Source organism: Eschrichtius robustus, chromosome 1 (assembly GCF_028021215.1).
Source record: "Eschrichtius robustus isolate mEscRob2 chromosome 1, mEscRob2.pri, whole genome shotgun sequence".
Classification (NCBI taxonomy): domain Eukaryota; kingdom Metazoa; phylum Chordata; class Mammalia; order Artiodactyla; family Eschrichtiidae; genus Eschrichtius; species Eschrichtius robustus.
In genome coordinates, this window is record NC_090824.1 from 85,975,120 (window position 1) to 85,999,637 (window position 24,518).

The 24,518-nt window shown below is 33.0% G+C and overlaps 1 protein-coding gene across 1 annotated transcript in view; it reads left to right on the plus strand.

Moving 5' to 3' along the window:
- The window catches only part of SPRED1 (sprouty related EVH1 domain containing 1), a 116,918-nt gene that overhangs the window by 66,805 nt on the left and 25,595 nt on the right, over positions 1–24,518 (plus strand). Inside the window, exons 3-5 of the mRNA XM_068548996.1 lie at positions 2,763–2,931; positions 5,301–5,350; positions 20,131–20,283. Of these exons, the coding sequence (XP_068405097.1) occupies positions 2,763–2,931; positions 5,301–5,350; positions 20,131–20,283 (372 nt within the window). The remainder of the gene's footprint in view (positions 1–2,762; positions 2,932–5,300; positions 5,351–20,130; positions 20,284–24,518) is intronic.

The window sequence follows — 24,518 nt, forward strand, 5'->3', positions numbered from 1 at the left end:
ATGTTTATTGTTGTATCTTTTTGCCCTATTGAACCGTTTATTAATATATAATATTTTTATTATAATGTTCTTTTTGATTTAAAGTCTATTTTGTCTGATATTAGTATAGCCACCCCTGCTCCCTTTTGGTTGCTCTTTGCATGGAATGTCTTTTTCCATCCTTTCACTTTCAACCTGTTTGTGTCTTTGGTTGTGCTTTTATTTGTTCTGCCAATCTCTGTCATTTGGTTGGACAGTTAAATCCATTTACATTTAAAGTAATTGCTGATAAGGAGAGACTTCTGTCATTTTGCTGTTTTTGTATGTCCCTAATAGCCTTTTCTCCCTCATTTCCTGCATTCCTATCTTCTTTTGTGTTTAGTTGATCGTAACAAAATGTTTAAATTCCTTTCTCATTTCCTTTTATTTATATTCTATAGCTATTTTCTTTGTGGTTACCATGGAGGTTGCACTTAACATCCTAAAGTTATAACACTCTAATTGGGAGTTAAACTAGCTTAACTTCAATAACATACAAAAACTGTTTCTTTACAGCTTTGACCCCATCCCTTTCATTTGTTGATAAATTACATCTTTATACATTGTTTGCCCAGAAACATAAATTAATACTTCTTTTAAATGTATTAGTCTCTCAAATTTTGTAGAAAACAATATTTGGAGTTATACACCACAGTTACAGCAATACTTAGCTTTTACACTGATAATTCATTGTTTTCTTTAAATGTAATAGTCTCTCTTAAATTTGATAGAAAACATAAAGTGGAGTTTCAAACCAATGTTAAAAATATTGCTTTTATAATTGCCCTTGTATTTACCTTTATTTCTTTATATGGCTTCAAGTTACTTTCTTATGTCATTTTATTTCACCTTGTAGGTCTCCCTTGTGCGTTTTTTGCAGGGCAGATCTAGTGGAAACAAACTCCCTTAGCTTTTGTTTATCTGGAAATGGCTTAATTTCTTCATTACTTTTGAAGGATATTTTTGCCAAATATAGAATTCTTGGTTGACAGTTTTTTCTTTCAGCACTTTGAATATGTCCATCCACTATCTTCTAGCCTCCAAAGTTTCTGAAGAGAAATCTGCTGACGTTCTTATTGAGGATTCCTCGTATGTGACAATTCACTTCTGTCTTGCTACTTTGAAGAATCTCTGTGTCTCTGTGTGGCCTGTTGAGTTCATCTTATTCAAAGTTTGTTGAGCCTCTTGGATGTTTATGTTCATGACTTTCATGAAATTTGGGGAGTTTTCAACCATTCTTTCTTCACATATTCTCTCTGCCCCTTTCTTGCTCTTCTTCTAGTTCCCATGATGTGTATGTTGGTCCTCTTGATGCTGCCCATAGGTCTCTTAGACTCTGTTTGCGTTTCTTCAGTCTTTTTCCTTTCTGCTCCTCAGACTCTAATTTCTGTTGTCCTATCTTCCAGTTCACTGTTTATTTTTTGTGCCTACTCAAATCTGCTTTTGAATCCCTCTAGTTGAAGTTTTCATTTTAGTTATTTACTTTTCAGCGTCAGAATTTTTTAGTTTCTTTTTAGATTTTCTATCTCTTTATTGTTATTTCCATTTTGTTCATGCATTGTTTTATGTCATACTTTGCTATATCACCTACTGAAAGAAACAAAAAGAAATCAACAGAAAATGTCCCGAAAAAGACCCAATGACAGATCATTAGACAAAGACTTATTAAAAAAACTGTTGTAAAGATGCTCAAAGAACTAAATAAGATATGGAGAATCTTTGAATGCTTTGGGAGTTTTCTGTTGAACACTGGACATTTAAATCATAATATGGTAACTTGGAATATGGTAATATGGAAATCATATTATTCCCTTCCCTGGAGTTTCCTAATTTTTGTTATTGTTTTTGTTTTCGTTTTTTTGATTGTTGTAGGTTGTCTCTGTGCCAAGGATCAGCCTGAGGTGTAAATTTAAGGTTTTTTCATGTCTTTTCTGAGCCTTTCCCTGGATATGCATAGTCACTTTCTAATTCTTCCTGTATATGTAGTTATTTTTGAATGTTCTAGTCTTCAATGTCTGGCTCCCATCATGGGAAAAAGTGATAAATGACAGATAAAAAAGGGAGCTGGCTTTTTAAATACCTTGGAAGTCACTTCATTCTGATGCAGAGGAACTTGCAACAATGAGGGAAGATACAACAGTGGCAAATGGCTACCCTCCTCTTTGTCTGCACCTCTGTGATCAGAAGCAGCAATTAGTGATGAGAGCACCGATCCCTGATACTTGGAGGATAAGGTCCTTTTTACCTACCATGGCTTCTGTAATTTGCATGTGCACAGCTCCCTGCCCTATGGCTGGGAGTTGGGATGAAGGAGGTGCTGCTACTGTGCTAATACCTGAAATTGACAAAATTAACTGCAATTTACTGTCCATGTCTTCCCTGGAAGTTACAAGCTTTCAACAGACCCTATAGAGTTCTAACATAGTCACAGCAGACAGATTCTGCCAGTCAGTTTTGTCTAGGTAGGGAGACAGATTCCTGGTGTTTCTTGCCTCCTGCCATCTTCCCAGAATGGTGGGAAGATGGTGCCTCCTGCCATCTTCCCAGAATCTTCTTTAATCCCATCTTAATTTGTGTATTGAGTGACTTTGTGAGTAGATTAAGTAGCAAGACCTCTGTATTAATGGGGTGGGGGTGCTTTTATTAAAATATAACAGCTCTTTTCTCACCTACCTTTGTATTTAAGAGCTACATTAGATGCATTTGATATATGTATAGTAATTTTGGCATTTAACTTTTGGCAGGTGGTTTTGGAATGTATGCTTAAAAAAGACCTCATTTACAATAAGGTCACTCCAACATTTCACCACTGGAAGATTGATGACAAGAAATTTGGCCTTACCTTTCAAAGTCCTGCTGATGCTAGGGCTTTTGATAGAGGCATTCGAAGAGCTATAGAGGATATTTCTCAAGGTAGGTTATTTTGACTGTTTTCTTAATTTGTTTATCAGTTATATATAATAGAAGTGACTTCAAGCAAGTCAGCTTTTGTGATATGAGATGAGGCTTTGAAAGATGACTGTAGGTGAAGGTAAAATAATGGGCTCCTTAATCTGTTTTATGTTTGTCACATCACAGTATATACCAATTACATGTATTATCTTGAAGAGCCCATCAACAGCACACTTCAGATAATTTGAAAGTTTTAAAATAAAAGCTCAAAGAAGAGGGCAGCAGTCAGGTAGAACTTTGAAAATCCTCCGTGAGTATGTTACTCATATCCTTGTTTTGGTAATTATAAAGAGAAAATTTGTAATAATCAAATATATGTCAACTCCAGTTATTCTATGGCAAAACCTTCCTTACTGCTTTATCTGATTTCGTTAATAAGGATTGGCAGAGACCTCAACCCAATCTATCCCTTTGTATATCTTAACCAATCTGTTAAGATCATTAACTCTAAAGCTTGCAGGTTTTAAAGGGAGGAAGAATATTTACACGTAAGACTGGCCTCTGCTTAATTAAACAAAAAGAAATCACGTTAAAACCCATTTCTTTCCCCCAAAGAAGTCATAACTAAGATTTGATTTGTTTTTCTTATTGAGAAGAAACATTATCTCTATTAGAAATAACCTTCTTATACAACATAACTGAATGAAAATGTGTTGACAACATTGTGGCTCATATAGTTTGAAGATGGCATTTTAGTAGGAAAATCAGAAGAAATAAACTAATTATGAGACAAACCATAGGCAAGAACATGGAAATGCTTAGTACAAATATGTATTGCTAACTGTGTGAAACTGAAGTTAAATAATGTATTTAGCTACTTTGAAAGACTAGAATTTGGTAAACAAACTATCTTTGATTTCTGATTCAGAAAAAAATTCCATGAAATGGTAGCACTCATTTTTAATACAAGAACCCATAACTTCTTCCTATATCAGGGTTCTCATTGTTCGCTGCACATTTGAATCACCTGGGAGCCTTTTGAAAAATAGCATAATTGGTCCCCACTCCAGCCCATTTGAATCAGACTGCCTGGGGAGTGGTGCTGAGGCATTCCTTTTTTTTTAAGTTCTGTGCATTTCAAATGTGGTGAGGAATTGTCAAATGATTATATATCATGAATTTAGGGAGGGGCAAGATGAATATGGATCTTCAGATTCTCCAGTAGTAGTTGTGGTTCTCAAACCACTGCAAGAAACTTAAAAATAAAAAAATTTATGATGCCCAATGCCTCACCCCTCAGAGATTCTGACATTATTGGTTTGAGACTGTATCCTGGCATCATTATAATTTTTTTAAAGTTTCCCAGTTAATTCTGATATTTTGTTAGTGTTGAAGAACCAGTGCTTTAAAAAGAAAATCGTTATCCATGGTTGCTGGAATATTTAGTTTTGAATACTTTTATGCCCACATTCATACCCCCATAGGAACATACTTCTTTCACTAGGATCAGATAGATTGGGTTTAACCTTTTAAAAGAAAATTAATAAGGAGACGCTTACAAACACCTAGCCAGGTAGAATAGACTACAGTACTCAGCCTGTCTCATTGTTTTTGAACATTTTTGTAAACATACTGGTTAGCATTATTATCAGCCACTGTATAGGTTTTCAACAATCCCATTAAATTTTTCTTACTTAGCCTCCCATGACAGTAAGAATAAACTATGCACCTTTTCCATAGGGCAGCTTTCTCTTCATCTCCATGCTAGCTATGTCTCAAGGGTAGCATAAACTCAGAATACTTTGCTAAGGTAAATCCTTCCTTATTAATTTATTGGAACTAAAGGCACTCTTGAACGCCATGAAAACTTATATAGAGGCATTGGTGCACAAACGTCAATAGCAACAGTTGGCTATTGACTATCAACAGTGGATTAAGGCTCATTTTTTTTCCTTACTAAAGCTACTAAAATCCTAGTTGGGGGTACTAAATACTGTTTCCTGGGTCAGAGTACTTAGAAAAATTGAATAAATCATGTGGGCATCACCTAAACACCAGAAGAGTGTGGTGCATATACTCTTCCTGGCAGTTTCAGTATTTCAGAGAAATCAGAGGCAGGGCTTGCCAGAGATAGCGTACTTTCACAGAAGACACCTCTTTAAGTAAGTAACTGGAAATTTACCTGTAGAAGAGGAAAGCAATCACTTTATTCTCTCTTTATCTAACAGAGGGGCAAGTATGAGTGACCAACATCTGACTGGTTGCCAGGCAGTCCAGAATGATCTCTGATTAGTCTTCTACAGTATCATAGTGATATTATCAATGAGTCAGCAATACTAAAATCTAAAACAAAAATTCTATGCTTAATTAACTTTTACCCATTTTCTTAGGATGCCCAGCATTTAAAAATGAAACTGAAGGAGCAGAAGACAACTTACAAGTAAGTAGTTTGGATTAAAAGGAATTTCTAGACATAAAGGATGTAGAGGAAATCACTAGCCTTAATAAATAAACAATTCATATAAATTCTTAAGAAATTTCTGGACACTGTATTTGTCAGGAAATACAGGGAAACAAAACCAATAGAACGTGTGTATGTGTGTATATATATATATATATATATATACATATATATGTATGTATTTATTAATATGTGTAAAGAGGACTTGGTTTTGTTCGGTTTGTTTGTTTAAGGAATTGGCTCATGTGACTGTGGGAACTGGCCAGTCCGAAATTCACAGGGTAGGCAGGTAGGCAGGCATCCCAGAAGTTCTGGCAAGAGTTGATGTTTTGCTCTTGAGTCAGAAGGCAGTCTCAAGGCAGACTTCCTTCCTCCTTGGGGGACCTCAGTCTTTTCTTTAAGTCGTTCCAGAATGAGTCCACCCACTTTATGGAGGATAATCTCCTTTACTCTGAGTCTACTGATTTAGATGTTAGTCACATATGAAAATTACCTTCACAGTAGTTAGACTGGTGTTTGACCAAACCACCATCGCCTAGCCAAGTTGACAGATAAAATTAACCATCACAGATACCCCACCGCATAGGCAAGGTACTTGTATTAAAAATTCGTAGAAAAGTAATTTCAAATTATTAATAAGCATATGGACACCCTTCTGTTTTATATCACTAGTAATCAGCAGGTAGTATAAATTAACATTTATTAGTTATGAAATTATCAAGATTTAAAAATTAATATTACCCCAGACTGTGTCTTTTCATGAGGTTGACAGATTGAGGCTCTGCTAGAGAAAATATAAATTGGTAGATTCTTTGTAGAAAGCAGTTTGGTAATAATGCATTTAAAAGTTTTAAAAATAGAAACAGGACTTCCCTGGTGGTCCAATGGTTAAGACTTCCCCTTCCAGTGTTTCAGGTTCGATCCCTGGTCAGGGAGCTAAGATCCCACATACCTTGTGGCCAAAAAGCCAAAACATAAAGCAGAAGCAGTATTGTAACAAATTCAATAAAGGCTTTAAAATTGGTCCACATTTAAAAAAAAATCTTTAAAAAAAAAAAAGAAATATTCATACCTGTTGATCCAGTGAATCAATTTAAGGAAATAGAGATACACAAAAAATTTGTGTACACAGATTTTTGGGTGTGTATGTGTATGAAATATTGATAATTAAAAAATAAGCTATCTAAATGGAATGGAAATGGTTGAATTAAGGTATCTTTGTCATGCGACCACTAAAAATTTTATTATTAATTTACTTGCAGTGTATTGAGTAGTAAAAACAGATAATTATATGGTGTTGTCATCCATTGTTACTCAGCTAAAATGTTAAATAATTTTGTTACTCTTGGATTGTGGGATTCTGAGATATATGGCTTTCTTTTTAGTACTTTTAATTTCCTAAAGTATTAATACTTTTAGGATAATAGTGAAAGAACCCAAATTTATATGTATACCTTGTATTAATAATCAGTTATTCATATTATTGTAAAAATAGTCATCACCTAAAGGACATGGCAAAATGTTTTATGTACATTTATAATCAGAAAATAAAAATGGCTTTTATTTCTGAAAATTTGAGAAATATAGCAAAGTTCAAAAAATAAAACATAGATATGCTACCATCCATGATAACCATCATACATATTTTTTAAAATATTTATTTATTTATTTGGCTGCTCCAGGTCTTAGCTGCGTCACGCAAGATCTTTGTTGCCGCGTGTAGGATCTTTGTTGCTGCATGCAGGATCTTTAGTTGCGGCACATGGGATCTTTAGTTGCGGCATGCAAACTCTTAGTTGTAGCATGTGGGATCTAGTTCCCCGAACAGGGATTGAACCCGGGCCCCCTGCATTGGGAACACAGAGTCTTAGCCACTGGACCACCGGGGAAGTCCCATACGTATTTTTAAATATGGCCTCTGAGTTTTTTTCTGGAAAAATAAATGGGTACACATGTGTTATTATGATATCATTATTCTGTAGCTTTTTTTTTTCACTTAAATACATAATGATATTTTGTGACCTTAAATATTTTTTCAAGTTTACAATTTTTAATCTTTTTTGTGTCTATCTAATTTGTTTTCAATAGATGTATCCTAACCCATTATCCTTATTATACATTTAAGGGTTCTTATTTGTGTTTTAATATATGAATCTGTTTATTGATGGTTAATTATTATTTTAAAAACTGAGTTTCAGTTAATTAGGTATAAGAAATAAGTAATAAAATGCAAAATAAGTATACTTTTTATAGTTAAGTGTTTCCTAAAGTTCTGTTCTGGTATCAATGAGAATATGGAGCTGGAAATGGGAAAACATTTTCTGAATTGCTCCCTGTGACGAGAGTAAATTTGGTTAAAATTCAACTTTAAAAAGAGTTTTTTAACATTCTGCTTTGGTTTTACTTCATTTCTATATATAGCACTGTATAGAGGAAAAACTTTTACAGGACTTAATTGTTTGCAAGACTTTGTGCATATTGCCATCAATGGCTAGTAAAGAGAATTACTGTACAACCAAAGCAACAAGAGTAGTTAATCTGTTGTTAGCTCCTTGGGATCTCTGCTTCATAGTAAGTTCTCTCCACTGCCTCCAGTCCAACAGGTTATACACACACACACACACACACACACACACACACACTCTCTCTCTCTCTCTCTCTCTCTCTCTCTCCCCCACACGTACACACACACACACCTAAAAGAGTTATTTATATTTTAGCTTCATTATATACTAAAGCACTTGCTGGGTTTTTATTTTCATAATAAAATAGAAAATGTGCATTGTCACTAGAGACTCTAAAATAGGCTTCCATGTAAATGTAATTTCACTAAGAGCAATTTTTATATCAAGTTTTAGTTCTTGGTTTTTGCTTACTGTGGTGTTTTTAAAATAGATTCTTAAATTATATTCCTTTTGATGGAATCTTATTCTCCTCCCCTTGAGTGGGCGCTATACTTACTGGGTTGTTTCTTAATAAGGAGCATATGGTAGAAATAACAAGAGTATGGCTTCCAAAGGTAGGCCATAAAAGATATTGCAGCTTCTTTCTGGCTCTCTTAGATCCCCTGTACTGGAGGATGCCAACTGCCATGTCACGGGGACACTCAAGCAACTCTATGGAGATGTCCTTGTGGTGAGGAACTGAAGTTTTGTGACAATAAACATGTTAATGAGCCATCTTGGATGCAGGTCATTCACCCCCAAATGAGCCATCAGATGACTGCAGTCATGGTTGATGTCTTAACTGTAACTTCCCTAGGGACTGTGAGCCGGAACCACCTTGTTAAGTGGAAGCTTAAAGTTAAGCCTTTGGAGGAGACTGCTGATGAGGTCTTAAATGAAAATGAAGAGCACCATATTGGAAACTGAAAGAAAGGAAATCACTGTTATATAGTAGCAGAAAGTTTAGCAACACTGTCACCTGTAGTAATAAGTGAAGTAGAAAATGTACTACTTCTGGTTATGGTAAAGCAGTGGATGGGAGAAATAGGCTCAGGAAGGGCTCCTAAACAAACAAAAAGAACCAGGACTTGCTGGTTTTGAAAATTCTCATCCTCTCAATATGTCACACTACGCTAAAATTAGGAAATGGCTTCCAGGCAAAGATCATATCCAGGGCACTCTCAGAATAGGTTTGTCTAAAGATGAAGCCAGTGGTGTGACTATAAAATCCTTTGTTAAAACCTCAGAAAGATGTAATGTGAGCCTCAGAGAACCTTTCAATCAAAGTAAGAGGGCTTAAAGCAGATTAAGGGTGTCCTCAGCAGAAATTTAAAGTAGAGAAGAGTTTGTCTCAGAATTGTGACTGTGCTTTTTGTCTAACAGAGTGAATCCCAGTAAGATTCCCAAGAGACCCACAAAGTTTTCAAAAGAGTTAATTGGCAGAAATATTACCAGTCTGAGGAGCGGCCCCTTGGATCCCCAAAATTTTACTGGCAGGAAGCAGGTTGAAAAACATTTTACATGTAAACATGGACTTCCTTTCATAAAACGGAAAGATAACTCAGAAATAGAACCAAAATCTCAAAGGACAGAGCCAAGAGCTATGGAGAATTATTCCCATATTCAAGGAACTTCTAACATGTTCCCACCTTGATTACAGAATTACTTTGGATCAGTGACTCCATTTTCTCTTATTCTGAACCAGAAGTTTTATAACTGTTATCCTCTGCCTGTCCTACCATTGTATTTTGGTTGTGTGTGGGGCAGATAATTTGTCTGTTTAGTTCATGGGTCCTCACAATGAGAGGAACTGTACTTAAGGAACACCATTCAGCTAAGTTGCTCCCAAATTTCTTACTCAAAGAAACTATGAGATAGTAAATGTTCTTAGAAGCTGCAGTTTTGTGGTAATTTGTTATGCACCAACAGCTAACCAATACATAAGCAGAAAGGGAAGATGAGTAGAATGAAAGCTAACATTTATAGTCATGTTCATTTCATCTTGCCCCCATTCTCAACTTTTTTAGATGATACATCTAGCTTAGGTTAAATTCCATTTTTCAATAGAAGATTGTATTATATCTTGGTTTTATAGCCCCTTTACAACTAAAAGTATGTTCAGGTAGAAAAAAACACAGTTCTTATTAGTTTAAAAAATTCTGAGCCCGATTATGTATGTATAATATATTAACCTTAATTACACCAAAAGGGGCTGGGGGATACTGAGATGCTAGCAAAATGTGAAATGTTTAAAAAAAGAATCAACTTACAGAATTAAACTGCCAAAGAAAACTCTTAAGTTTACTTTAGTACCATTTATTTCATGATATGCTAAAGTTTTCACATACATCATTCTTATTTTGGAATGTATTGGAGGTTATAAAGTATTCTAATTCAGTTAACCACTTTATTAGGAACAAAGTACATTATTGTTTTGTAATCCACCTATGGGCTTGACATACATAAACATTTTGAAATTATTTTGAGTGCAAGTTGACTGTAGTTTATGATAGTGGTTATGTCAGGTTTACTTTATTAGTGATTATTTGCAAAGACAACTAAAATGACTTTAAAAGAATAACCCATTCTCTAATTATTTTAACCCCAAGGAAGTAATGACTGTTAGTTAGATCATAAATGTCTTTAAGACTTTAAGTATCAGAGTGGAAATCCTCTCCATTTTGAGTACTTATTAATTCATTCAGTAAATATTTGAGCACCTGTTCTGTTCCAATAACTATGCTGAACATTTGATTATTTGCTGGTAGACAACTTTGAGCTTTCAGCAATTCAGTATCTTTATCGGTATCATAAATCATCAGAAAGGTATTTACCTTTCTATTTCATACCTGTCTTTGAAAGGTTTCATAACATCATTATTTGGATTTAAAATCATATCTTGCTCATCTTTTATCCCTGATGTTTAGTACAGTTTTGACCATATACATAGTTGGTAGGAAAGGTTTTTTGAAGAAAAATCTTCAAAATTAAGGAGTTTAAAAAAAAAAAAACCCAAGCAGCAGTAAGGTATGAATGTTCTTTTCATTTGGTTTCTTTATTTAACTATTTTAATGAGCCGGTTAGGTGGGGTTTTTTGTTTTGTTTTAATGTTAGCTTACATTTAATTAAGATTATTTTTACAGTGTTTTTCCAACCAGAGTTGTTAGTCATAACAGTTCTTATTGTTCAGATAGGCTAGATTGCTAACAAAACCCATAAAACTCACCTCACGATTGGTTTGTGATTATAAGAGGAGAAGATCTCAGATTCCATGCTTTGGGGCAGAAGAAAGGTGACACCTAACTGATCTGAAGTGAAAGGGTATCATATTTTCTCTTCGCCACTGAGAAATACTTGACTAACTTACTCTTTTTTAGAATTAAGTAAGGTCATTTTTGAGCCAAATGATTAAAAGGATTGTGATTTACATTTATTGTTCAAAGTCATTTGCTTTAGTCAAAGGGGATATGAATTGTTCATGTACTCATTTTCAGAGGTGGTAACATTTTAATAAGGCTCTATATCTGAAAACTAAGTTAATGGATAGAACTTTATTTAGCTAGCAAAATGGATTTTATATTACCGTGATCTCTCACCATCCCACCTTATAGTTAAGTTCCTGTAACCTTTATATATTTTAGATTGAGTTTAATTATCTAATAAGGGAGTAAAAAAACTCTATAGAATCTTTTTGCACAATATTTTGTCACTATTTAATTTTTCCTTGACTCTTAAACTAATCTTCATGTAGAATATTTGGATAGTTAGAAAATTATAAAGAAGAAATCAGGAATCATTTATCCCTACCTAGTGGTAATTGTTATTAAGATTTTGGGTTCTTCTTCTTAAGTTTTCCTTCGTTCTTGCATGTTATATTCAAATACATACTTCTTTTTAAAAGTACCATCAGAATCAGTCTCTTCTCCATTTTGATTGTGTTTTTGATAGGATTTTTGTTTGTATTGGTAATGGTAGTGATAGTGGTGGTTGGAATTTAAGTAGTACAAATCATAAAATTTGAACCCACACAGTCTGATTTCAGAGTCTTTGAATTTTGCCATTATATTATGTAACTGTACTACAGTTTATTTAACCATTCATGTTTCATTGAACATTTACTTTATTTTCCACAGTCTTATACATTAATTTTTGTTGGTACTTCTGAATGTGACCTTAGGATAAAATCCTAGAAATAGATTTACCAATTAAAGGATTGTCTAAAGGTTTATATAGTTAGCAGGAACTATGCAACTATTGCCTGCCTATTAACTAAAAAACAGATTTACAGACAATAAACAATCCCAGAAAACCTAATACCACATTTAAGCCAAACTAACTTTTCATTTAAAGGGTACTTTCTGTTGATTAATAAGGTGGAGGACTTGTTTTCCTTTTTTGTTTTTGCTGGACATTATATGTTGGTACTTTTCTCACATGCCTTCCATATTATTTCATCACTGATTACTGTGTTCAGGTTGCCTAAACAAAATACTATATATGCTATTAGTATTTTTAGACAAAGCTCATAGACATGCAAAATTGAAAATTCAAAGTTTAGTTTATTCTTAAACTAATAAAAAGTAACTAAAGAAATCTAGCAAACAGAATAGGAGACATTGGTGGTCAAATATAAAATGCATTGCTACTGGGTGCTACATCAAAGTGTAAATAGTGATTTTGTTGGGCTTGTAGAATTGTTAGTAATTTTTTTCCTTTTCTGTGCTTTCTAAGTTTGCATAATTTGACTGTATAGTTTTAAATACCAAAAGAATAGCTTTGATAGCATTTTTAACATATGCAATGCTAAAATATAAGATTTCTTTATCAAAGAACATCTAAAATTTTTTCATCATGCTAAAGTAAACTAATAATATAATTATTTAAAACTTCTCTTGTTGAATATGACCCAGTCACACGTTCAAACCTGTGATTCGTGATATACAACTACAAGAATGAAAGTTTGGGGCAACTGATAGACTGTGATATCACTTTTTTTCACACTATATTGTTTATTGGGAATCATACATTTTAAAAAGTTTACAGAACAATACTGTTTTCTCTGCCTCAGAATTAATATAGAGAGAAGGGACAAAGGAAGGAGAAAAGCAAAATCTGTATTTATTTTCTCTACAGCTGTCATCTAGACTTACGTTCTGAAAGAGAACTACAGCTAGAATTATTTTATTACTTTATACTGCATCCTTTTGCCTCTACACACAAAATTGCTGTAATAATCTTGGAGAAATAAAAAGCTAAACAATCTCTGAGCAACCATGGACGAATAATTATTATACCAGCCTCTGAGAGTGGAACAGATTTCCACTGTACGTGAAACATTGGCATGGTTTACTTTTTAGGTAATACAGATGAGCCAATGCCAGCACAGTACTGAAAGCATTGAATGTGGATGTATATTACTGCTATAGACAACTTTTTAAAAGCTGGAGCTCATGCAAATGTATGTACATCCTTTGTGTGTATCATACATTAGATTTTCTGCTCTTGTGGAAGATTTTTTGGCATTTTCCACCACCTAACTTGAGATTACGCCCGTTTTCCCATAGTAATTGTTACCTTTAAAGAGTTGTAATCCAGTAAAAAACATTCAGGTTTGACTAAGCCAGAATACTTTTTACTCCGTCTGATCCAAGTTTTAAAAAATGTTTTGGCTACTATTAATTTTAATAATGAAAATGGTACAAATAATCTTTTTTATAAAATAACAATTAAAGTTTTTTTCTTATATGAGTTTGGCAGAGATAGTTAAATAATAAGGCCCAGTGTGGGTAGAGATGTGAGGAAATAGTCTTTCTTGAGAGGTTTTCAAAGGGCACATAAGTTTGCTAGAGGGTAGCTTATACTCTCTAGTATTAATGGGAATTAATCCTAAGGAAATAATATTACCAGTGCACCAAGATGTATTTATAAGGAGGTGTGTTGCAATGTATATGACCAAAAAATTGGAAGCTATTTAAATGCCCCTAATTCGAGTTTTGCCTACAGAATATATAACATATACAAATATTGAACTTCTTTGCAACCATTTTAAAGCACAGGGTACATCTTTATATATTGACACAGGGAGAGGTTCATGGTATGTTTTGTGGTAAAAGAAAGCACTACATGGATAGACCTAAATATATAAATGGAATCAAACTATACATAGACTATAAACATATATATATATGTATTAAGAAGTCTAGAAAGATATATGTCAAATAATAATAGGTGCTATTCCATGCAGGGGGGGTGTGAAGAATTTTTTGTGTAATTTGAACTTTTAACAGTTATTAAAATTATTTCTTTTGTGGGTGAAGACTTTTCATTGTTGTTTAAGGAGTTCTTTTTCTACATTTTTTTCTATTGCCAAATTTACTCCCAAGGGTCTATATTAATATAATGTGATCTGACTTGTGGTTATTTGCATATCACTGATTATTTATAGGGTACTCACTATGTGTCAGGTATAGTTCTAAGCTCTAGGAATAAAAGAGGGAAAGTCTGTCATTACTGGCTCATGGGAGAAATACAAATAAAAGAACACTTAGAATATAGGGTGATAGATATAAGTATTTTTGAGGAAGTTCAGAGGAGGGAGTAACTTTGGAGTGGATTAACAGACTTTTTGAGGAGTTTATGGCCGATGTTAAGGAGTTCTTTTTTTTAATTTTTATTTTATATTGGAGTATGGTTGATTTACGTTGTGTTAGTTTCAGGTGTACAGCAAAGTGATTCAGTTATACATATACATACATTCATTCTTTTTCAGATTCTTTTCCTATATAGGTTATTACAGAATATTGAGTAGAGTTCCCTGTGCTATATAGTAGGTCCTTGTTGATTATCTATTTTATATATAGTAGTGTGTATATGTTAATCCCAAACTCTAAAAAGGAGTTTTTCTAGTGGAAAAATTGAAGATAGTCTTTGTGGGCAGAGGAAATGACATGTACAAAGAATCAGAAGTGTGAAATGTTAGACAGGAGAGAAACAGTACATCTGAAGCAAAAGGAGATGATGAAACAGTAGAGTAGGAGCCATGGTAAAGTAACAAACCTATGCATTCATTTGTTAGTTCTTTTGTTCATTCTCAAAATTTCTTGTTCATGAAAAGAAAATACTATGTAATTTTTAGTAAGGCTAGTCCATTATCATAGAAATTAAATAGCATATCCATAAATAAGAGTGAAAGTTGTGATAATGCCTAGTCTTAGTGAGAATGTAGAACATTGCTTGTGGATACGTGAATTGTTAAAACCACCTTGGAAAATAATTTTTATTTTATAAATCAGAGCATACGTGTATCTTATAATCTAGCATTTCCACCCCTGGATATGTACCAGAAAAATTCTTGTATATATGTATCATGAGGCCTGTAGAAGATTGTTCTTAGCACCCTTGTTTGAAATAGCAAAAAATTAAGTGTTTTATCTTAGGCAAGTTACATAATGCCTTTGAGCTTTAATTTCTTCCTGTGGAATAGAGAGATAATAATGCTAATAACTAGCTCGAAGAGTTGTTGTGAGGATTAAATGAGTTAACCCGTGTAAAGTACTTGAGACAGTGTCTGCTACATAGAAAATGCTTAATAGGTGTTAGCTATCATCACTACAAAGAAGTGAAAATGAGTGAGCTATTGCTACATATGTCAACATGAATAAGTTTCATGAAAAAAAATGAGCAAAAAAAAGCAAGTTCCAAAATGTCCCAAATAGCATGATATCAGTCAAATAAAATTCAGAAGCATCTAGAACTAAATATTGTTTAGGAATAATACTTATGTGGTAAAACTGTAAAGAACAGTAAGAAATTGTAAAATAAACAACTACTTCAGGATAATATTTACCTATCCAAGTGGTAGAGGTGGGGGGTGCTATTATTTGTTGTCTTGATAATATTATATTTGTTGTCTTGGTTATTTCTCTTTCTTAAGTTGGGTGATAAGTATACACATATTCACTTTATTACCTTTATATTATTATGTCTATAGTCCTTTATATAAAATATTTCCTAAGGGAAATATCAGTGGTTTGGTGTATATCCTTACTTAAACTGATAAAATTTTAAAATACCTATTCATCCATCGTATCAATTTGACAGATAGGATCATGTCATACTGACAGTTCTGTCCCTAGCTTTTTTTCATTTAGCAATATCTTGTGAGTACTGCATACAGATCTTTTTAATGGCTTTTAGAATTCTATCATATATGTATACCATAATTTTTTAACCAGTCCTGTGCTGATACAGCCATAGGATGTTTTCTCCTTTTCTTTTTTTGTTAAAAAGAGTGCTACGATGATTATTTGTGTGTGTATGTATCTGTATATACGATCACTTTCTCAAAGAAGAAATGTACTCCCACCAACAGTGCAAAATATCCTATTTCTCCATACCCTTGCCAGTATTGAGTATTATTATATATATTTTCCATCTTTTCTAGTCTGTATAAAAAATTGGCATCACATTTTTAAGTCTTTAATTGAAGTCCAGCGTCTTCTTTTCATGTATTTATTGTCTATTTCTTTTTCCTGTGAAATAAAATTGGACTTTGTCTTGTACCTCAGTGCTTCTGGGGTGAGAGAGCCCATTTCTATGGATTGTGTAAATTATGTATCTTGAAAGCGTTCCTCAGACAATAATGATTCTCGGCCCTCTATTCTCCAGTGTGTACAGGGTTCCCCAATAGAGCTTTGATAGTTGGATACTTTAGAAGGGTTCTGAGTAGAAAAACCAACAGATTTGCATGCCTAGCCTTTCACAAGACTGGAAACAAGGAGATCGCTTAGAAACCTACTAAAATAAGAGAGGCAAAAAAGATAATGAGAGCTTGCATTAAGAGAGTAGGTAAGTGGATATGGAGAAGAGAAAATGGATTTGAAAGACACTCAGAAGATTAGCTTGTTTAGAAAATTATCTTATTTTACTGACCAAAAGAGATATTCTGCATGAATCCAGAAGGGTTTAGGGCAAGGGTTGAACAATGTCTCAGTTTATTATCTCAGATACAGAGTGGTGGGGGGGTGGAGGGAGGAATCTACTTATGCCAAAAAGCAAGTGACTGGTTCATTAGTCAGTTGAATTACTTGACTATTTTGATAGAATATAATTGTATTGTATTTTTAAATATTATGACTCTATATCAAAAGAAGGGGGGAAAGTATATACCTAGATTTTAAAAGAAATCGCCCTTATAAAAGTAAATAAGCTCTAGAAAAATTGGAAAATCATTCATAATCATACCATCAAGGAATAGTATTAACATTCATTTTATATCCTTTTAACCTTTCATCTTTTTATGGTTATAATACTATAAATAAAATTTTATATACTGATTTTTTAACATTAAACAATTCTCCACAAAGTAGGTATTATTCATAAACCTAATTTCAAATGACCACTCATTCCATTAAGTGGGCATACCATAATTTACATAACCATTCCCTTAATTTGGGACATTAAGGTTATTTCTTCATTTTTACTATTAAAAAAATTCTGAGAAAAATATTTTGTGCCTAAAGCTCTTTCCATTTAGTACATTTTTTTCTTTACTAGATTGAATTAAGTGGTCAAAATGTGTGAATGTTTTAAAAGCTTTTGATACATTTTACTAAAATTGCTTTTCAGAAATGGTTGGTCCAGATTTTACTCCTGTGTATAGAATAAGCAGTGAATGAGAATGACCATTTTCCTTATCACCACTTTTTTTAATACTCTGTCAACTTAATATACACCTAAATTTAAACTTGCTGAAGGAGACATAGGTAGTAGGAAAATGTTCTTTTCCTGTTGAGGATTCTCTAAAAATGTTAGTTTCTCACAATTCATGGATAATATGTCCCTTATTGTAGATTGTAGACTCTACATTTTCAAACAGTGAGAGTTGGTTTATTTTTACCATATCAGACACCTGAAAGATGTTTTAGTTATTTTATTAGCTGAGACACATTTAGGTGTATAGTTATAAATTCACTGTGTAGTATGAAATATTTCTTTTTTTAAAAAATATTTGTTTATTTATTTATTTGGTGGCACCAGGTCTTAGTTGCAGCTCATGGGCTCCTTTGTTGTGGCATGGGAACTCTTAGTTGCAGCATGCATGTAGGATCTAGATTGAACCCAGGCCCTCTGCATTGGGAGTGCAGAGTCTTATCCACTGCGCCACCAGGGAAGTCCCAGTATTTCTAATTAATAGGTTAATTCCAGGTATTTTGGTAAGCATTTTTAAGTTGAACTAAATCATTTATTACCCAAATACTATACACATTTTATTTGTTTAATAATGAAACAATACTTTTGATATTTCCCTTTAAAAAATAATGTATTTATTTTTAATCAAAATGAAATTTATTACTGTTTAATGTAAGTAGAATTAACCTAAGTCAGTACAGTAAAACACTGGGTCATGTAAACATTTTGTATTTGTTCAGATACAGATGTTTAAGTAAGCTTTATTATATTTTACAATTCTTAAATGACTTCTCAGTTAGATTAGAATACAGTAAAGACAACCTGATCAAAATAGTTGTCACCATTAAAAGCATAATTACTTTATTATGATCACTACTAATACAGTTTATGCTTGTTTATAATTTTTAATCACTTGAGTATCTCAACTAACCCTGAGATTTTTAATACAAATACTATACCCAGTTTATAATAAAAAGGAGCTGTGATTTAGAGAAGTTAATTGCTTAAATTTCATACCCAAGTTGGATAAGACAGGTTCCAACCTAGGCCCTTTCTCTAAACCTTTTTGTTGTTATTGTTGTTTTCTTCTATTCAGTTTGCTTATGATTTTTGACAATTACTTGGGTCATTTATTTTGAAAACTCTCTGGAACAAATAAATACGTTTCCCGAATTCTTTTTACTCTTCCCAATTTTGATCATGCATTTTGAAAGAATGTTTGCTGAATACCATTGTTTAGCCACCTCCTTTCCAATAACTTAGCATTAACTGTCATAACACATTGATGCAACTATTAGGAAAATTAGCTAAAAATAGCAATTAACTGGGTTTGACATATGTAGTTTTAAGTGACAGTAGACTCTCAGATACATTTTTTAAAGCGTAATTGCTTCCTGATAAAATAACGGCTTTTAGTTTTCAGAGCATTTTCACATATATTATCATCTCACTAAATCCTTATGACAATCCATGTCATAAAACAGTATAGGTATTATAATTATTTAATTGAAAAAACTGAGTTCCAGAAAAATTAAATGTCACAAAGCTTCTTTGTTTCAGAGCAAGGACCAGAAGATGCATTTATAAATTTATAATATCTTAGCCATAACTTTTATGAACTTTATTGCTTAATATTAGAAGGAATACCAAATTTTAATAACTTTTATGAACTTTATTGCTTAATATTAGAAGTAATATCAAATTTTAATGTTTTTTATTTTTATAAAAAAGCTTGTAAGGGTTTCTACTTTTAAAATTATTAGCCCTATAATGATTACTCTAAATTACTTTAGAATGAACCAGTAAAGGTATTTCTGTCATTTTAGTTGGCTGTCACTTTTTCTTCCCAAATAATTATATACTAACGGGAAAAATAATAGCAAATAGTTATCTCATTTCTTAAAAAAAAAAAAAAGAAACAAAACCTTTTCAGGACTTTCTGTTTTGTAATGTGCTAAGTTTCACTTATTCAACATTTATTTCACAGAAATATTGTTTATGAAATTCCAAAAGCATTTTGTTAGTGACTGTCATTGATTGAACATATCTCCTTCACTGAGTCTTGTATATGATTTGAATCCTTCTAAATAATCAGTAAATTCAGGCTAATTAATTCATTCACTCATTCAATTACTTTTAAAATTACGTGGACTACTGCCTTCCTTCTTTGATCCCTCGTATCACACAGCACAATCCTTGGTACTGTGTAAAAAGAAAAAAGTTCTTTAAAAAAAACTTGCAAAGTAACAATTTTATTGATTTGTATTTTCTTCCTCATAATTTCTTCACTTTCTGTGTACATATATCACTTTTAGTTATAATTAACAGCTTTATTTTAATTAGATATCTTTCTCACTTGGCATGGATAGCCTTCTAATTCTTCCTATGTTATTTTTTTTAAGAAAGTCCATTTTGCTTATAAAGTTGATTCTTTTTTTTTATTCATATTATTTTATTTTGACATGGCTTCCTAACGCATATTTGAGTTTGGGGAATTGCCATACACACTGATGGTGGTGGTACATACTTACTGATTTGCTAAACTCTTGTTAGAGTGAAGGTATCTTACTTTGTTGTTGTTTTTTACGTTCTGGTAACTAATGAGTTGGGGATTGTTCCCATTAGGCAGCTGAAGAGGATACTTCCAGTTCTCTAGTGAAAGATCATCCTTTCCAGCAAGAGACAGTTATAACCAGTGAGCCTTACAGAAGCTCAAGACCTTCTCCTTTTGAAGATCTGAATGCCAGAAGAGTCTACCTGCAAAGCCAAGCCAATCAGGTGAGAAAATAAATATTTTTCAATATATTATTCATATGTATAGAAATCGGATGTGTTAGACGAGAACATTAGGACCATCTGCCCTTTACCAGTCAAAGAACAACAGAAACTCAGGAGAATAAGACTTACAATGAATCAAATCCAGAATGAGACAATACATATATGTCATAATGTCCTATACAGGTGTAATAATTGAGTCATAAATTTGACTTTAAATTTTTTGATGATAAAGGGGAAAAGGTGTTAGTTACATTTTCATTATCCAGTAGAGGGATACAAAGGAAATAAACCATAGTTTCTGTTATAAAAGAGTTTATGATGGCGTAATAGATACGTGCTCATGGTGATATGGGAGCACAGGATAGGGGTAATGAAGTCGTTGTGGAAGATGAGAGTTTGTGTTTTTTCTTAAGATACACCTGAACTTTTCAAGGATGAGAAAAATTGTTAACTAATTGAAGAGGGTGGGGCTGGTGATGAAAATTGGGGGGAAAACACAGGAGGAGCAAGGGGATGAATGTTTTAAACAGAGGGAATTTTAGTCAGCATAGTCTGCCATAACAAAATACCATAAACTGGGTGGATTAAATAACAGTTTTTTTTCCTCACAGTTCTGAAGGCTTGGAAGTGCCAAGGTTAGGGTGCCAGCATGGTTGATTCCTAGTGAGGGCTCTCTTCTTGGATTACAGACAGCTGCTTTGTCTCAGTGCCAGAGAATGCCCAAGTGAGCAAGCTCTCTGGTATCTCTTATAAAGGGCACTAATCCTGTCATACCAGGACCACACCCTTCATGACCTAATTACCTCCTGAAGGCCCCATCTCCAAATAGCATCACATTGGGGGTTTGGGTTTCATATAATTTGGGGGGGGCAGGGGTGACACAAGCATTTAGTCCATAGCAGGGAACAGTATGAGCAGAGGTATGCATGATCTAGGGGGAAAACAACATGGAGGGTGAAAAAGAGAGGCAAAGAGAGCAAGAGCCAGACTGTCGGGGTTTTATGTCCTGCAAACCACCTTGGACTTAATCTTGTTTGTTGCTTCACAAACCTGGGTACACATTCATGTGCCAGAAGACACAAGAAACCACAGGTTAAACACAGTGCATTTTCATGGAGTGTCACTTTTACTTAAAAACAAAAAAATCCAAAGTGGTGTACCAGGTTTACATTCCCACTAGTCATGGGAATTTTCCTGAATACTTGGTATTGTGCCCACCCTTCCCCCCGCCCCCTTTTTTTTTCCAATTTAGTCACTTAGTGGAAGTAAAGTAGTATTTTATTGTGATTTTAGTTTATACTTTCCTGATTACTACTGCTGTTGAGCACCTTTTTTTATATGCTTATTGATCATTTAGAAATTCTGTTTTGTAAAGTACCTATTCAAGTATTTTGCACATCTAATATTGAGTTGTCTTTTTCTTATTGATTTATAGGCATTTTCTTTTTGTTTATTTTGGAAATAAGTCCTTTGTTGGATATGTATATTGCAGATATCTTCTCTCTGGTGGTCTGTCTTTTCACTCTCTTAATAATGTCTTTTGCTGAATAAGAGTTCTTAATTTTAATAGAAGAGTGATTTAGTGATCATTCCCTCTGTGGTTAGTGCTTTTTGTGTCATGTATAAGAAATCTTTGAGTATCCTCACCAAACCATGAAGATATTTTATGTTGTCTTTCAGAAGCTTTATTATTTTTTCTTCCATGTTTGATTTTTGTAAGTGGTATAAGATTAGGAGGTCAAGGGTTCCCTCCCTGCACCACAACCCCCAAATCTGGATGGCCAGTGATCCAGCACCATATAGTAAAAAATCTATGCTTTCTGAAACAGGTGCATTGCATTTTCAGCTTTGTCATGTGACTGTATGTGTGTGGATCTATTTCTATTCTCTGTTCTGTTCCCTTAGCCTATTTGTCTATTTTTATACTGGTACCATACTTTTAAAATAACAGTAGTTATATAATATTTCTGGGATCTGGGAGTTATGTCCCCCAGCTTTGTCCTTTAAGATCTTGTTCTTGACCTATGTAAATTTTAGAGTCAGCTTATCAATTTCCACAAAACTCCTAGAATTTTGATTGACATTGTATTGCATTCATAAATTAATTTGGAGGAAGTTAACATCTTGACAATACTGAATCTTCTAATCCATGAAATGGTGAATTCATTCATTTATCTTTTGTTAGATTTATTCTTAGGTATTTAATTTTTGTAAGTTTATTTAGGTATTTAATTATTATAAGTATATTTTGTAAATTGATCTTATATCCAGAGACATTGTTAAATTAATTTATTAACTCTGTACTTAAAATCTGTAAATTTTTTAAATGTCTGTTTCTTGTCACACTGGCTAGGACTTTCTAGTGCAGGGGGGATTGACTTTCTTATTTTGTTCCTTATCTCAGGGGAAAGCTTTGTATATTCATTGCATTCATCATTAACTATGATATTTGCTGTATGTTTTCATAGATCCTTTTAACAGATTAAGGTATCTATCTATTATTCCCACATTACTGTTTTTTATGACATGCTTCTTCTGCAGTAATTGAGATGATTCTAATTTTTTTCCTTGTTGATTTTGTTGATTGGTAAATTGAAATAATTGGTTTGCAACCTTGCAGTCTTGGAATAAACCCATCTTGGTTGCCATATAATACTCATTATACATACACATATAAACATATGCACACATAAAATTGGGTTTAATAATATTTTATCTAGGATTCTTATGTCTGTGTTCATGAAAGAGATTGGCATATAATTTTCTTTTCCCATAAAATCCCAGGCAGGTGTTGTAATCAAGGTATGCTGACTCCATGAAACAAATTGGGCAGTGTTTCTTTTTTGCAGTTTGTGGAAAAGTTTAAAATTTGTTGTTTTTCTTAAATGTTTGGTAGAATTTCCTGGTGAAGCCATCTGAGCCCAGAATTTTCTTTATCAGATGATTTTGAGCTACAGATCGATTTCTTTAACAGATACAGGACTATGCTGATTTTCTAATTCTTTTTAGAAAGGCTTTTTACAGGATTTTGGTTTTTATTCCTTTTTTATGGAAAATTTCAAACATAGTAGAAGTTGAATGAATAGTGCAGTCAATTGCTGTGTACTACCCTGCTTCTGACATTAGTCATTGGCAAAATGATGATATGCCATATTTTCATTATTATTCAGAAATGGATTGATTTTTAAACATTTGGGGTTTTCTACTTTTCTTTTTATTGCAGATATTCTAAGAATATACTCTGAATGATTTCATTCATTAACATTTGTTGAGGCTTGTTTAATGCCTCAACATAAGATCCGTGTGCCATGTGCACTTGAAAAGACTTCATATTCTTAGATGTTGTGTGCAGTGTTCTTTCTATATATTAGGTCAGGTTTGTTATCCTTATTAACTTTAAAAAAAAATCTGCTTGTCAGTAACTGAGCAAGGTATGTTTAAAAATCTCCAACTTTGATTGTAGAATCATCTTGTTTTAATTCCATCAGTTATTTACTTTATATATTTTGAGGCTATTATATATTGCTTGTAATTTTATAATTGTCATACCTTTATGTTGAATTGACTCTCTTGTCGTTATGAAATATCCTTCCTTATCTCTGGTAATACTTTTTGCCTAAAAGTCTACTATGTCTGATATTAGTATGGTTACATCAGTTTTCTTTTGGCTAACATTACCACAGTGTGTGTTTTCCCATCCTTGTACTTTCAACATTTATGTGTCATATATAAGATGTCTCTTTTAAACCATATGCAGTTGGGTTTTGTTTTTTTCTCAGGGTGTTTTTGTCTTTTAGAGTATTTTGTCTACTTACTTTTACTGCAATTATTGATATAGTATAAATCTACCATCTTACTTGTTTTCTGTTTGCCCCATTTTTCTCTGTTCATTATTTCCTCCACTTGGCTTATTCAGGTATATTTAACTACTTAATTTTTCTTCTTTATTAGATAATTAATAATACAGTTCAGTGCTTTTATTGTAATCCTAGAGATCACAATACGCATTGTTAACTCCTTAGAATGTACCCTAAATTGACTTTTTTTAAACCACTTCTGGAAAATGCATGGATCCTGCAATACCTTAATGCCATTTATCTCTTCTTCATTTACCATTTGTGTTGTTGTTGTCATGAAATTCATTCTGTGTGTATGTATGTATAACCTCCCAAAATAATATTTTAAACAGTCAACATTGATTTCAGTTTATCCGTCTACTTATGCTTTTGGCTGTT